We start from the raw sequence: 17,290 nt of genomic DNA, 5'->3' as shown, positions 1-17,290 counted from the left end.
GGAGTGAATGTGAGAGTAAAGATTGGGGATAATCGATAAGGATGAGATCATTGATGAGTAAGTACTGTTGAAGGACTTGAAGCGTAGATGTGACATCCTCACAATAGCCATTGCAAAATGATAACTTACATGATTCTGGGAAGAAGAAATTTGAGACCATAGTCTGGAAATAGAATAGTTACAGGAATCTAGGTGAGAATGGCAGTAGGTATGGTGGTGCCATTTTTTGTGAATAAGAATTCAAAAGAATAACAAGCTAGTTTCAGGCTGGGGAAGGAGATTTGTAGAATACAGGATAAGACATACTGAGTTTTTAGAATTTGTGGAATGTGATAAAATTAGGGGTAGGTAATTTTTCAAGTCAGTTTTCAGCAGAATGTTGGGGTAGCTGTTACATTATACTAGATTGTGAATTAAATTGAGGAAGCAGGAAAGTATCAGTGTGTACTATCCTCTAGAATAATGGTCCCTGGCATTTACTAAGTACTTAATCATTGTTAGCCATTATTATATTTACTGTTAGTATATACTTTCATGCCATCTCATACTGTATTTTTTTTCTTCAGCTTTTTGGTGTACTTTTTGGTGTATATATATATATATATATATATATGTATATATATTTAATAGTATTAGATAAACATCTAGATAGAAGTATGTGTTTTATTAACAAATACTGATTTTAATTGCTATACTATTAAAATTAATGAAAAGTTACTGTAAATTTTTTGAAAGAGAACTAGAAAGTTTAAGTTTCTCATTTGAATAGATTATTGTTCATAAAAAAATGGTACTTAGCAAGTTTCCTAAAAGTTTAAAATGGTCGTGTTTTAGTTGAACCACTTTTGGATACAGGTTATGTCAAAATAATTTGATTTGCAGTTTTTAATTTCAAAGAATAAGTGTATCATAGATGTACTTATTCATACTTGACACAAAAACTAAATGATGGTCTTTACATGTATTCTTTCAGGTTTGAGTTAATTTCGAATGAGATTGTTTTTGCAACGAGATGTTAATAAGACAAAATCTAGGTAAGTAGAAGACTACTTTGTTAAATGTTACATATCAAAGTAGGAGTAACACAAAAAACTTATGTTTTAAAAATGTGCCTTCAAGTTCAGAATTAATGAGTTTTTCAATAAAATTTTGAAATATGAAGAATTGGTTTTGATGTACTTGCTCCAGTTGATTTGGTGGGAGTAACAATAGAGTCATCAAACTGTGGAACTAAATTCTTAGTTTTCCTTCTTTTATGTTGAGTTTAACTTAAGTATGTAGTTTCCCGTGACTATTAAACATGTTAGAAAATTGAGTTAGTGGTTGGTTTAGCTATTCAGAAACCAGTTCAGTAAGAGATTTGCTGGATGCTTCAGTGTTCTCTTAGTTGATTATAGTGCTTAAGTAGTTTTTGCCTTTGCGAATTTTACTTTCTTATTTCTGTTAATGAAGCACTTCTATAAATTGATTAAATTTGCCAAATTATGACTTCTTTATGTTAATATAATGTTTGGAATTATAAATGATTGTTTCACTTTTTTTCTTATGAGTATCTCTACTGAATGACTTTTCTAATTTAGCATTCTGATTTGCTTTAATATTTTAAAGACTGTTGACTTTCAGGAAATTGAATTATGATCATGTACTTTTTTGGTCTGATATGTGAAAGAGGGTTTTTTAATAATATTAACTGTTGAGATGTTAAAAAGATAGACTTACTATCTTTTGGCAAGTGAACATGGTTTCAGGATATAAACAGATTAAAAAGAATACTTAAATTGTAGTTAACTTGGTCTTTCTCTAATCTAACCAGATGTTTCAGCTGTCAGAAACTTGCTGATCTCAAAGTTAAAAAAAGAAAATAAAAAACCTAGAATGAGAAGTGCTGTAGTTGAATAATATGTAGTTAAACAGTGTATTCTCAGTAAGTGGTTTAGGCATAATTTGAAGGAAAGTTTCCCTTTTATTGCTATTATATAATAATAATTGTAGTGGTAGTGTGAAGAGTACTTACTGTGCTCTGTATTGTGTTAACTGCTTCTCATGCCTTGTTAATCTTTATAGTACTTTCTGTAAGGTAGGTACTGCTGTGTAGAAAAAATTTTTTTTTTTTTTTGGTTTATAGTGAGCTATTTCTTTTCTTTAGGACGAGTACATTATCTTCACAGCATTTATAAGGAACACTTGTCTATATATCTTCTTGTAGGGAAGAAGAAGCTAGACTTTTGTACTTAAGGTCTTACAGGGATTTTGTTTCCTAATTGAATATATAGTGTGTTAGAACCTTTATTCTGATTTCTTATAAGTCAGATATTGCTTAAGGGATGACACTGGTTTAACTTATTCTGACCCTGTTCTATCACAATTATGCATTTTTTTTCTTTTTTTTAATAAGATATAACTTACATTTTTATATAAATTAAGTTACAACTTATGTATGATAAAATTTAAAGTATAGAGCTGAATGAGGCTTTTACATACATGTTCACACATGTAACTACCATACAGATCAAGATGTAGAACATTTTCATTGCCCAGAAAGTTCCTCAAACTCTTCCCTTTCCAGTCCAATAGCCTTTTCCCCCTGAGGTTTATCTTTCTGAATTTTATCAGCATAGCTTAGTTTTGCCTGTTCTTGAGTTTTATATATATAGAATTATATAATATGCACTCGTTTATATGTCGCTTTTTTCAACCAACATACATCTTATTGTGTGAGTATCGTAGTTCATTATTTTTTACTGCTGAGTACCGTTCCAGTGTATGAACATGCTACAGTTTTTTTATGTATTCTCTCTGTAATTTTATTGGATTCTCCAAGTCTCTGACCTCACTTTGCAGCATTCTACACTGCTTTCCTTCCTCTAGTTGTCCCCTTTACTGTTCCCTAGCACCTGCACAATAAAATGTAAACTCCATAACATAGCATATAACAGTTTCACTGCAACTATTCCAGAATGTCTAGAATTACCTGAATAAATGAAGTCTGATGTTTCATATATTTAGTTTTAGTCCTAATTATATGTTGTCACTCTTCCCCAGCCTCTCACCTTGTCCTTCCTCTTGCTCATCAGCTTATCTCCTGAAATAGTCCATCTCAAGCATTATCTTATCCTTTGAGCCAGACCTAGTCATACTGTAGTAGAGTGTTTTCTTTACTGGACTGTGAGCTCTTTGAGGGTAGACACCATCAGTGTCTTACTTATCTTAGTAGCACAGTGCCAGAGTACTGTGTGTACTTAGTGAATGTTTGTAAAATATGGAACAATGAGGGACGCCTGGGTGGCTCAGTCGTTAAGCGTCTGCCTTCGGCTCAGGTCATGATCCCAGGGTCCTGGGATCGAGCCCCGCATCGGGCTCCTTGCTCTGCGGGAGGCCTGCTTCTCCCTCTCCCACTCCCCCTGCTTGTGTTCCCTCTCTCGCTGTGTGTCTCTCTGTCAAATAAATAAAATAAAATCTTTAAAAAAAAAAAAATGGAACAATGAACAGAATTCTCTCTCAGTCAACTAGGGATTCAGAATATTGGCTGGAATGGGATGAGGACATGGGTACTTCAGTTGCTATTGGGCTGTAGGAAGGAGCCAACGAGGACAATACAGCATTATAGATATTTTGGAAGGCAATAAAATATTACCCAAGTCGTCTTTGAATCCAGTTTTTAAAAACGGCTAGTAATGTTCTTAGTTGAGACCTTAAGGAAAACTGTTGATTTTGATTACTCTTTTCAAATGATGAAGGCATTAATCCATGTTATGGAAATTGGAGTGTTTGCTACTAATGGTATTCTTTTTGTGAGTTTGTAATAGTTATTTCTTTAAAAATTTTAAAGGATGTATTAGATTAATACAAGTAGAAAATTAGGAAGACTGGTTACATCTATAAAGAAAACTTTTTCTCATTTTCCTGAGGGTAGAAAAATAGTGGAGTAGAGAAGGAAATTGAATCATAGTCTGGAAGTGTGATAATATTTTTGATTTTTATAGCTTAGGAAGCTTGCTGTTTGATGAAAAGTATTTTTAAAAATTTTGTTTTTATCATTGTAGGCCTGTAATATATAAATAATATGCTTAAGGAACTTAAAATATTGTGAAGTATTTTATACTAGTTTTTTTCTTCCATATTTGAAATTAGGCTGGTTGGGTTGGCCATTGTAGTCACCTGGGGGATTTTTATGCCTTCTAGCAAGTCCAAAGCAGGGAGAGGTTCTTCCCCACTGGGATCAATTTGTTGCTTTTCCTCTTTGCAGCTTCTGCCATAAAGGTTGAATACAGAGTTGGACATTGACCCCATCTCATGCTGTTTCTTCTGATCCCTACAAGGATTTTCTTAGACATAGATTCTTATCAAATGTCAGAACTTCAGTTATTTGTTTTATTTCATCATGGATGTGAAGTATGTTTAGTTTTCTTGTTGATAAATTTGAGTATTCAGAGAAATATAACCTTGAGGTTGTTTGACTTACATGTATTTGAAAGATTTTAGGTTAGTTTCTCTTCTCAGAGGCTGATAGGTATACCTTAGTTTCAGACTCGTCTTCATTCTGTGCTTCAATATTTTATATGGTCAGCCACTGCTTTTTGCATTTTGCAGAGTTCCCGAATCCAAGGATTTGAAGTTCTTTATGAATACTTACCTTGTATTAGCTAATTTCCTTTATTTTCAAATTAAGTTCTCTGTACTTCACTCTTTAGTAGCAATGTAGATGTGTGCTGCCCTTTGTTGTAATGCAAAAAAGAAAAGACTTTTAAATTAATAAAAATATTTGTTCTTCATTATAGATGAGATTGCACAATGTACATTTGACCTTTTTCAGATATATTGCCAAGTAACATTTAGTATTTTTGAAATTTTATTTTTTTATGGGAGTCACATATACTTATTTACTAAGTATGAGCAAATAGTATGGAGATGTTTAGAGTAAGTAAAACTGTCCTCTTTCACCCAGCCCTGTACTCCCCATAAATTATCAGAAATAGCTGATATGGATTCTACATCTTTCGCTTTCCATTTGCCAGTATATCTTGGACATTTTTCCATATATGGATTACATTTAATATAATTGTTTCCTTGTTGATAGAGATACTTTGGTAAATCTCAGGGTTTTTTGCTTATATATGCAGTGCTGCAATAAATATTCTTCACTACATTATTGGAATTGTGTGAGAGTGTAGGATAATTTGTAGCAACGGATTGCTGGGTCAGTGTATATGTGCAGTTTAATTTCTGATATTGCAAAATTGCAATGAGATTATATCACTTAATGTTTTTGTTAGCAGTGTTTGAGAATATCTCTTTCCCCACACCTGCTAAATATTAACTCCTGTCTTAATCCATGCCAATGTGATCGGTGAAAAGTGGTATTTATTGGTGCATTTTTTTTTAATTAGAAGGATTTTAAATTTCCAAGTCTTTTGAGAAAGTAAAATTAATGCAATGCAAATCAGAACATCCAATTAATAAATTTAACAAGCCAAAGTAATTTTGTTAACAGAATTAACCCATTTATTATGGGCTAGCAATGTCTGATGGCAGACTTCACTGTGACGACAGGAGTGGTGTTGTAGTTGTAGGTCCAGGCACCACTGGCTACCGTTTTCATGTAGGAACCACAATGCCAGGTCCTCACAGCTTGTCTTTTCCTCTTGGTTTTGCCACAGAAGGAGAAAGTGTATTTGGCGTGCTGACTTGTTTCACTCTTCTTCACCATTTTCCTGAGGGAGGGATCATATGGGTTCTGTGTTTACCGATGATTCCGACCTTCTTGGTGCGTTTAACTATACTGTCGCAAACTTGGTCTGAGCCCAGAGAGCTCTCATTGTGTTTTAAATTTACATTTCCCTAATGACTAATGATGCTCAACATCTTTTCAAGTGATTATGTGCATTTTTACCTTCTTTTAGGTGAAACGTCTTTTCATGTCTTTTGCTCATTGTCTAGTTGGATTGTTTATTTTTTTACCGTTGTCTTGAGAGTTATGTATTGTAGCTACTGGTCCTTTGTTAGATAGGGTTTTTCTAAGTACTTTCTCCCATTCCAGTCTGCAACTTGTGTTGTCATCTTCTTAACAGGGTCTTTAAAGTTCTAAATTTTCATGAGGTTCAGTTTATCATATATTTTGATTTTTTTGGAGATAATATTGTGATTTTAATTTCAGATTCTATATGTTCATTGTTAGTATATAGAAATACAATTGATTTTTTCTAAGGTAGAATTCACCTAAAATATATTATTAATTTTAAAGTATAAAATTCAGTGACTTTTTAGATTTACAATATTGTGCAATTATCACCTGTAACTAGTTCCATTATATTTCATCACACCCAAGGAAACCCTGTACCCATTAAGCAGTCAGTCCTCATTCCTTCCTCTCCCCCAGTCCCTGGAAACCACTAATCTGCTTTTTATCTCTATGACCTTGCCTGTCCTGGATATTTCATATAAAAGGGATTATATAGTATGTAACCTTTTTGTCCAGCTTCTTTCACTTAGCATAACACTGGTTTTTTTAAAAATATTTTATTTATTTATTAGAGAGCACACGAGCAAGCACGGGTGGGCTAAGGGGCAGAGGGAGAGGGAGAAGATTATTCCCTGCTGAGTGGAGAGCCTGATGTGGGGCTCGATCCCAGGACCCTGAGATCATGACCTGAGTGGACGTTTTAGATGCTTAACAAACTGAGCTACCCAGGTGCCCCAATAATAATTTTTTTTATTTTTATTTTTTCAGTAAGCTCTACTCCAACATAGGGCTTGAACTCAAGACCCTGAGATCAAGAGCTGCACGCTCTATCTACTGAGCCAGCCACATGAAGCATAACATTTTTGAGGTTCATCCATGTTGTAGGATGTGGGTTCTTTCTTTCGTTTTCTTTCTTTCTTTCTCTTTCTCTCTCTCTTTTTTTTAAGATTTATTTGTTTTAGAGTACGTTCATGAGTGGTGGGGGGAGGGGCAGCGGAAGAGAATCTTCAAACAGACTCCCTGCTGAGCTGGGAGCCCTACCCGGGGCTCCATCTCAGGCCCCATGAGATCATGACCTGAGCCAAAACCAAGAGTCGGACACTTAACCAACTGAGCCACCCAAGCACCCTGGTACTTCATTTCTTTTTATGCCTGAATAATATTTTATTGTATGGCTATGCTATAGATTCTCTACCTGTTCATCTGTGGATGGACATTTGGGTTGCTTACACCTTTAGGCTATTTTGAATAGTGCTACTGTGTGCATCTTAATCATTTTTAAGTGTATGGTTCAGTAGTATTAAGTATATTCATACTGTTATGAAACAGATATCCAGACCTTTTTCATCTTGCAAATCTGAGACTCTATACCCATTAAACAACAAATTCCCTTTTTACCCCTCCTTCCAGCCTTAGGTGACCACATTCTACTTTCTATTTTCATGAATTTGACTACTTTAGATGACTCCTATAGATGGAATCAATCATACAATATTTGTCTTTTTGTGACTGGCTTATTTCACTTAGTGTAATGTCCTTAAGGTTCATCCATTTGGTAGCATGTGACAGGATTTTTTTTCCTGTTTAAGTCTGTATAATATTTCATTGTGTTCATATACCACATTTCCTTTATTGATTCATCCATCAGTAGATGTTTGGGTTGCTTCCATCTCTTCACTATTGTGAACAGTGCTATTATGAACGTGGGTGTGCAAATATTCTTCAAGACTCTAAATTTTTTTGAATATATACCTCAAAGTGTTATTGCTGGATCATATGATAGTTCTATTTCTGAGTTTTCCAGGAATATTCATACTGTTTTTGCACCACTTTACAATCCTACCAACAGTGCATACACCTTCACCAACATTTGTCGTTTTCTGTTATTTTGAAAACACAGCCATCCTGGTGGATGTGCAGTGATACCTCATGGTTTCGATTTACATTTCTCTAGTGATGTTGGGCATTTTTTCATGTTTGTTGGCCATTTGTAGATCATATTTAGAGAAACATCTATTCAAGTCCATATTTTAATTGGGTTGTTTGGGGGGTTTTTGTTTTGTAAGAATTTTTAATATATTCTAGACATTAATTCCTTATCAGATCTACAGTTTGGTGATATTTTCTCCCATTCTGTAGATCACCTGCCTGTTGACTCTGTTGATTGTGTGCTTTGATACACAGAAGTTTTTAAGTTTGATATACTTCCATTTGTCTATTTTTGTTGTCTCTGCTTTTCGTATCCAAGAAATTATTGTCAGGTTTGATGATGTCACAAAGCTTTTTCCTCTATGTTTTCTCCTAGGAGTTTTATCGTTTCAGGTCTTATGTTTAGGTCTTTGATTCATTTTGAGTTAAGTTTTATTTATGGTGTAAAAGAAGGATCCAACTTCATCCTTTTGTATGTGTTTATCCTGTTTCCCCAGCACCAGTTGTTGAAGAGACTATTCATTTTTCATTGAGTAGTCTTGGCATCCTTGGCAGAGATCATTTGACCATTTTGTGAGTGTATTTCCAGGGTCTGTCTTCTGACCTTTGGTCTGTTTGTCTTTATGCCATTATCAGAGTGTTTTGATTACTGTAGCATTGTAAATTTACTTTTAAATTAAGAAATATGAGACATGCAGCTTTGTTCTTTTTCAAAATTACTTTGCCTTGAGATCTCTTGATATTTGAATTTTAGGGTGAATTTATCTACTTCTGCAAAAAAAAAAAATGCCACTGGGAATTTGATAGTGATTATGTTGACTCTGTTAATTGCTTTGGATAATATGGACATCTTAATATTAAGTCTCCCAATACTTGAAGACTGGATATTTTTCCGTTTGTGTTTTCTTTAACTTTTTTCAGCATTGTATTGTGGTCTTCAGTGCGCAAGTCTTTCATCTCCTTGGTTAAATTTATTCCAGTTTTTTATTCTTTTTGATGCTTTTGTAAATGAGATTGTTAATTTTTTTTTTGAGGTTGTTTATTGTTAATGTATAGACACAACGGATTTTTGTGTGTTAATTTTATGTCCTACATTGGTTGAATTTGTTTATTATAACAGTTTTTTGGTGGTATTTTGGGGTTTTCTACATAAGGTCATGTTGTCTATGAAGAAAGATAATTTTATTTTTTCCTTTCCAATTTGAATGCTTTTATTTTTTTTCTTGCCTGACTGCTCTGGCTAGGATTTCCAGTACTGTGTTTGATAGGAGTAGCAAGAGCAGACGACCTTGTCTTATTCTTGGTGTTAGAGGAAAAGCTTTCAGCATTTAACCACTGAGTATGATTTTAGCTATGTGTTTTTTTGTAAATGGACTTCATTATGTTGAGGTAGATTTCTTCTATTCCTAGTTTATTGAGAGTTTTATTTATCATGAAATGGTGAATCGCTTCTCGGCCTTTTGGCTAAGATCAAGTGTATCATAAAATGGTGTCACATTTTGTTAAATGTTTTTTTCTGCATCAATTGAGATGATTTATGTTGTGTTTGTTCACTCTGTTAATGTGTGGTATATTACACTGATTGATTTTCAAATGTTCAATCATCTTTGCATTCCAGTAATAAATCCCTCCTACTATGGTGTAATAATCCTTTCAATGTGCTGTTGAAATCAGTTTGCTTTTAGTTCAGAATTTTTTGGTATCAATATTCAGAACAAAGATACTGGTCTAGACTAGTTTTCTTGTGTCTTTGTCTAACTTTGGTACCAGGGTAATGCTGGCCTCATTTAATGAGCTTGGAAATGTTTTCTCCTCTTCAATTTTTTGGGAAGAGTTTCGAGAGAATTGGTGTTAATTCTCTAAATATTTGGTAGAACTCTCCAGCAAAGCCATTTAGTCGTGGACTTTCCTTTTGGGGGGAATGGGGTTTGATTACTGTTTCAGTCTCCTTACTAGTTAAAGGTCTGTTCACAATTTTTTATTGCCTCATGATTCAGTCTTTGTAGGGTGCATGTTCCTAGGAGTTTATCCATTTCTTTTTGGTTATCCAATTTTTTGGTGTACAGTTTTCATAGTATTTTTTTATAATCTTTATTTCTGTGACATTGTTTATACATCCCCTTTTATTTCTGATTTAATTGAATCTTCTTCCTTTTTTCTTAATCCCTAGCAGAGGACTTGTCAATTTTGTTGATCTTTTCATAAAGCCAACTCTTTGTTTCATTGTTGTGGTTGTTTTTTTCTATTGTTTTTGTGTTCTCTATGCCATTTATCTCTGCTCTAATCTTTATTATTTGCTTCTTCTAGCTTTGGGTTAATGTTTTCCTTTTCTAATTTCTAGAGTTGTAAAGTTAGGTTGTTGATTTAAGATCTTTTTTCTTTTTTAATCTAAGTATTTACAATTGTACAGTTCCCTGTTAGCATTGCTTTCATTGTATCCCTCAGGTTTTGGTATGTTGTGTTTTCATTTTCATTTGTCTCAAGGTATTTTCTAATTTCCTTTTTTCTTTGTTTTGACCCTTTGGCTGTTTAAGAATGTTGTTAAATTTTCACAGATTTGTGCATTTCCAGTTTTCTTTGTGCTGTTGATTTCTAGTTTCATTCCATTGTGGTCAGAAAAGGTATTTGTATCATTTCAGTCTTGAATTTTTATGGCTTGTTTTGTGGCCTAACGTGGTCTATCCTAAAAAATGTTCCGTGTGTACTTTGAAAAGAAAGTATATTCTGCTGTTGTTGGGTAGATTATTCTTTATATGTTAGGTCCACTTGGTTTGTAGTGTTATTCAGATTCTCTATTTCCTTATTCAAAATTTGTGTGGTTGTTCTATCTATTACTGCTTTTTTGGGCGTGTTAATTGAGCTTTGTGTTGTGCATCATTTTGACTTCCTTATTTCCTTTTATGTCTATTTTTTAGTTATTGTGTTTACCTTGGCAATTACAGTTAACATTTTACAATTATAATAGTCTAGTTTGAATTAATACCAGCTTTGTATCAATAGTGTAAAGACTTTTCTATACAGCTCCATCCCTCTTCTGTTTTGTGTTACTGTCCCAAGTTACTTTATACAGTAGTAGTGGCTTCTATGTTTACCCATGTAGTTGTCTTTATTGTTCTTTATTTCTTTTCATAGCTTTGAATTACCATTTGGTGTGTTCTTTCATTGTAGCCTGAAGGACTCCCTTTAACATTTCTTGTGGGGCAGTTCTACTAGTGGTTCACTCTCTTCAGCTTCTGCTTTTCTGAGACTGTCTTAATCCCCCCTTTTTTTTGAAGGATAATTTTGCTGGGTATAGAAATTTTGGTTAAAAATTGTAGCCTCTATGGTATTTGATGAGAAATAAGCTTTTTATCTTCTTAGGGCCCAATGTATGTGACTAATTGCTTCTCTCTTGCTGCTTTTATTATTCATTCTTTGTGTATGGGTTTTGACCATTTTAGATTAATGTGATAGTCTGGATCTATTTGGAGTTTTCCTACTTGGAGTTTGTTGAATTTGTTGGCTGTTTAGTTTCATGTCTTTTATCAAATTTTGGATATTTATCGTCATTTTTTGAAATATTTTTTACCTCTTTCTCTCCTTTGTCTCTCATTATAAATAGGTTGGTACACTTGATGGTGTCCACAGATCTCTTAGGCTCTGTGCATTTTCCTTCGTTCTTTTTTCTTTCTACTTCTCAGATTGTAATTTCAGTTGACCTACTTTCATGTCCACTGATGATCTATTCTGCTTGCTCAAATCTTTTGAGATTCACTAGTGCATTTTTCATTTTAATTATTGTTCATCTCCAGAATTTGTTTCTGTTTTATAAATTTATAAATTTATAAATTTTATAAATTTTTGTTTGATTTCTTTTTTATCTCTTTATTGATGTTCTTTATATTGAGTCATTATTCTTGTGGTTTTCAAGTGGCTCTTCTAACACAGTCATACCTGCCACAGGTGAGTAGGAACGTTTAATCTGCAGGTTGGAAATTACTTTAAAGGTAAATGGTATAAATATATCAAAGAAAATGACAGAGTGGATAAAAGACACACAACCATAACTATATGTAGCTTACAGCAAATTTACATGGGCTGAAAAAGATATTAAAGACTATACCATACAAACATTAACCTAAAAAAGAAGCAAGAATGATTACATTAAATTCTGGTAAAGTAGACTTTAGAACAAAGAAAATTACCAGGGACCAAGAGGAGATTAAATAATGATAAAAGCATCAGTCTATTAGGAAGATGTAATGAACCTAAATGTGTAGGTACCAAACAATAGAGCCATAATCTACACTAAAAAAACACAAAAAACTGATAAAGCTGAAAAAGGAAAAGATGAATCCACAATTAAAATTGAAGACTTTAATACTCTCCTCTCAACAACTGATACAACTATTAGGCATAAAATCAGCAAGAATATAAAAATCTGAACACAGTAAACCAACAGGATCTAAATGACCTAAATAGGGGCACCTAGGTGGCTCAGATAGTTAAGCATCTGCCTTCAGCTCAGGTCATGATCCCAGGGTCTTAGGATCAAACCCCGTATTGGGCTCCCTGCTCAGTGCAGAGCCTGCTTCTCCCTCTCCCTCTGCCATTCCCTCCGCTTGTGCTCTTTGGCTCTATCTATCTCTCTGTCAAATAAGTAAATAAATCTTTAAAAAAAAAAAAATGACCTATATAGAACATTCCACCTAGCAACATGGAATACATATCTTATTCAAGTGCCCATGAAATACTCATGAAAATAGATGACATCTTCAACAGTAGAACAAACCTGAACAAATTTAAAAGAATGGTTATTATACAGAGTATATTCTCTGACCATAATGGAATCAAATTAGAGATCAATAGCAGGAAAATCTGTCGACTGAAAACTAACACACTTCTAAATAATCCATGGCTAAAAATTCTCAAAATAAAAAAAGAACTTAATGAAAATGAAAATATATCAAAATATGTGGAATACAGCTAAAGCAGTGCTGAGAAATTTACAGCATTAAATGTTACATTTGAAAAGAGAAAGTGTTCATATAATAGAAAATGAAAAGCAAAATAAACCCAAAGCAAGCAGAAAAAGAAAATAATAAATTTAAGAGTAGATATAAAGGAAATTAAAAAGAAAAAAAATCACTGAAACAAAAAGCTACTTATACGAAAAATCAATAAAATTGATGAACTAGAAGGACTGACAAAAAGAAAGTAGATAAAAATTACCAATTTAATAATGTAATGGGGTATCACTATAGACCCTTATAGACATTGTGAGGACAATAAGAGCTTACTATGAACAACTTACAGACAATATTTAACAATTTGGATGAAGTGGCCCAGTATCTTGAAAAACACAACCAACCACAACTCACTCAATATGAAATTTATATTTAATAGCCCAGTAACTGTTAAAGGCATTGAATTTAGAATTGTGAAACTCCCCAAAAAAACAAATCTCTAGGCCAAGATGGAAAGTTTCATGGGAAACTTTTCCAGGATTGAAGTTTCACTGGAAAATTTCAAGCTGGAGAATTATTTTAAACAATTTTAAGAAGAATTAACACCAATTCTATCTAATCCTTTCCAGAAAATGGAAGAGGGAACACTTTCCATTTCATTTTATGAAGCTAATACTACACTGATATCAAAACTAGATAGAGATAGTACAAAAACAAGAAAACTACAGACTAACGTCTCTGATGAACTTAGATGCAAAATATTCTCAATAAAATATTGGCAAATTGAACCAAACAATGTATAAAAACAATTATACACTATAAACAGGTGGGATTTATCCCATATATGTGAAGTGGATTCAACATTTGAAAGTAAGAGTCCAATTTCATTCTTTTGCATGTTTATTTGGGTTTCTCAGCATCATTTGTTGGGAAGACTGTCTGTGTATTTTGAATGTTCTTGGCATCCTTGTCAAGAATCATTTGACCTTATATATGAGAGTATATTTCTGGGCTATCTATTACAGTCCATTCATCAGTATGTTTGTCTTTATGCCACTACCACACTGTTTAATAGCTTTATGGTAAGTTTTAAAATCAGGAAATGTGAGATCTGTAACTTTGTTTTTCATTTTCAAGATTGTTTTGGCTATTTAGGGTCCTTTGAAATTCCATGTAAGTTTTAGAATGAAATTTCCTATGTCTGCAAAAATGCTACTGGGATATTCATAAGGATTGCATTAAATCTACTTTGAGTACTATTAACATTTTAATGTTATTAAGTCTCCTAATCCATGAACACTGGATGTCTTTTCATTTGTTTTTGTCATCTTTAATTTCTTTTGGCAATGTTTTCAGTATACAAGTCTTTAGCCTCTTTGGTTAAGTTTATTCCTAAATATTAACTTCAAAAATATTAATTAATTAATTAATTTTTAAATAGGCTCCCCCGCATGGAGCCCAGTTCTGGGCTTGGACTCATGACCCTGAGATCGAGACCTGAGCTGAAATCAAGAGTTGGACACTTAACTGACTGTGCCACTGAGGAGCCCCAATATTATATTCTTTTTGATGCTTTTGTAAATGGTATCATTTTCTTAATGTTTTTTCAGGATGGCCATTGTCTATTTATGGAAATGCCATTGACCTTTGCATGTTGATTTTTTTCCCTCTATTGTTATTTTAAATTTTTTTCCTAGTTTTATTGAGATCTAATTCCCACATACATCACTATCTAAGTTTAAGGTGTACAGTGTAATAGTTTGACTTTCACATCCAATAGATCCTTGAATGATATGGGGGTTAGGGGTGTTGACCCCCTGCAGTAGAAAATCCATGTATAATTTTTGACTCCCCAGCAACTTAACTACTAATAGCCAACTGTTGATCAGAAGACTTACCAATAACATGAAGAGTTGATTAACACATACTTTGTGTGATGCGTGTTAGATACTGTTCTTAAAATAAAATAGCTAGAGAAAAAATGTTATTAGGAAATTCATAAGGAAGAGAAAATACATTTACAGTACTGTACTGTGAAATAACTGCTTAAAACTGGACCCACACAGTTCAAACCTGTGTTGTTCAAGGATTGGCTGCATTGTGAAATGATTACTGCCATTAGTTTAGTTAGCATCCATCATCACGTAGATTAAAATAGAAAAAGCAAAAAAAGAAAAAAATTTTTTTCCTTGTGATGAGAACTCTTAGGATTTACACTCTTAGCTTTCCTGTATATCCTATAGCAGTGTTAACTGTAATCATCATGTTGTACAGTACATCTCTAGTACTTAATTGTCTTGTAACTGGAAGTTGTACTTTTTGGCCACTTTTCTCCAGTTTCCCCCTCTCACTACCACCCCACCTCTGGTAACCATAAATCTGATCTCTTTGTGAATTTGTTGTTGTTGTTGCTGTTGTTTTCCTTTTAGATTCCACATGTAGTTGAGGTCATACATTATGTGTCTTTCTCTGACTTATTTCACTTAGTATAATGCCTTTAAGGTCCATCTAGGTTGTTGTAAGTGTCAAGGTTTCCTCATTTTTTATGGGTAAAGAATATTCTATTGTATATATTTACCACAATTTCTTTATTCATCCATTGATGGACACTTAGGTAGTTTCCATATTTTAGCTGTTTGTAAATAATCTGCTATGAACATAGGATGGCAGATATCTTTTCAAGTTAGTGGTTTTGCTTTCTTTGGATAAATACCCAGAAGTGGAATTGCTGGATCATAGGGTAGTTCTATTTTTTGAGGAACCTCCATACTGTTTTTCATAGTGGCTAAACCAGGTCATTCCCACCAGCAGTGCACAAGGGTTCCTTTTCTCTGTGTCTTTATCAGCATTTGATCATGGCCATTCTAACAGGCATAATGTGATACCTCATTGTGGTTTTGATTTGCATTTCCCTAATCACTAGTGATATTGAGTATCTTTTCATGTACCTGTTGGCCATTTATATGTTTTCTTTGAAAAAATGTCTATTCAGATTCAATGCCCATTTTTAATTGGGTTATTTGATTTTTAGCTATGGAGTTGTGTGGGTTCTTTATATATTTGAGGTATTAACCCCTTATTAGATATATGGTCTGGAAATATTTTTCCCCATTCTGTAGGCTGTCTTTTCACTTTGTTATTTCTTTTGCCTTGCTGAAATTTTTCAGTTTGTTGTAGTCCCACTTGTTTATTTTTTATTTTGTTGCTTGTTCTTAAAATGTCTTATCCAAAAAGTCATTGCCAGGGCGCCTGGGTGGCTCAGTTGTTAAGCGTCTGCCTTTGGCTCAGGTCAGGATCCCAGGGTCCTGGGATTGAGCCCCGAGTCGGGCTCTCTGCTCAGCGGGGAGCCTGCTTCTCCCTCTCCCTCTGCCTGCCTCTCTCTCTCTGTTTCAAATAAATAAATAAAATCTTAAAAAAAAACAAAACAAAAAACCAAAAAGTCATTGCCAATACCTATGTTAATAGCATGTTTTACTTCTAGGGGTTTCATGGTTTCAGGTCTTACAGTTAAGTCTTTAATCCATTTTGAGTTAATTTTTGTAAGTGATGTAAGATAGGGTGTGTGTTGATTTTTGTATGCTGTAATTTTGCTGAATTCATTTATTTCTGACTGTTGTTTTTGTGGAATCTTCAGAATTTTCTACCTATAAGATCATGTCATCCACAAAGATAACTATTTCTTCCTTTCCAAATTGAATGCCTTTTATTTCTGTGTCTTGCCTAGTTGCTCTGTGTAGGAATTCCAGTACTATGTTAAATAGAAACAGTAAAAATGGGCATCCTTGTCTTGTTTCTGATCTTTGAGGGAAGGTTTCTGTCTTTTGCCCTTGAGTGCAATGTAAATTGTGGGCTTTCCATATATTGCCTTTATTATGTTGAGGTGGTTTACTTCTATTCCTAGTTTGTTGAGTGTTTTTATCATGAAACAATGTTGATGTCAATTTTTTTCTGCATCAACTGAGCTGGTCATGTTGTTTTCGTCCTTTCATCCTTTATTTTATTAATGTATGTTACATTGATTGATTGTCTTATGTTGAACTATCTTTGCATTCCAGTAATAACTCCCACCATGGTCATAGTGTATATACTTTTTAATGTGCTGTTGAATTCTTTTTGCTGTATTTTGTTAATGGTTTTATTCCCTTTTCTACTTAGATAATTGAAGGCTCACCGATACCTTTCATAATGAAGCCATACTGTAGTATATAGTATTCTTTACTCTGTTTTTACTACTAAGGAAAATATGTTCACTGGAGTGTGATAATGTATTTTTCAGTAATTATTCATATACACCAATATTTGGTTGCACATACATCACATTAATCACAACATGTAATAGCCATATGGATCCTGCACTGTGGTTTTCAATAATGGCTGCACATTTAGCTCCCTAGGAGTTTCTCTTACTGGTGTGTGTGTGTGTGTGTGTATGTGTGTGTGTATTCTTTTAATAATG

General features: G+C 33.5%; 1 protein-coding gene and 1 pseudogene across 11 annotated transcripts in view; both read left to right on the top strand.

The window, feature by feature from the left end:
• The window catches only part of ZNF644 (zinc finger protein 644), a 101,765-nt gene that overhangs the window by 33,742 nt on the left and 50,733 nt on the right, over positions 1 to 17,290 (top strand). For 5 of the 11 annotated variants that reach the window (XM_031021134.2, XM_081818762.1, XM_031021142.2 and 2 more), the window contains one exon: positions 974 to 1,034. The exons of 1 other annotated variant lie outside the window; for it this stretch is intronic. In XM_031021134.2, the coding sequence (XP_030876994.1) occupies positions 991 to 1,034 (44 nt within the window). In that variant the 5' untranslated portion in view covers positions 974 to 990. Of the gene's footprint in view, positions 1 to 973; positions 1,035 to 14,275; positions 14,419 to 17,290 lie in introns of those variants that run through there. 5 more of the 11 variants (XM_081818766.1, XM_081818765.1, XM_081818764.1 and 2 more) reach the window with 3 other exon arrangements.
• Positions 9,333 to 9,415, top strand: LOC115938148 (U2 spliceosomal RNA; annotated as a pseudogene).

The sequence above is a fragment of the Leptonychotes weddellii genome, chromosome 4 (assembly GCF_054177405.1).
Source record: "Leptonychotes weddellii isolate Sample4059 chromosome 4, ASM5417740v2, whole genome shotgun sequence".
Classification (NCBI taxonomy): domain Eukaryota; kingdom Metazoa; phylum Chordata; class Mammalia; order Carnivora; family Phocidae; genus Leptonychotes; species Leptonychotes weddellii.
The sequence above is the reverse complement of the archived record's forward strand: the minus strand, read 5'-3'. Positions and strand labels throughout refer to the sequence as shown.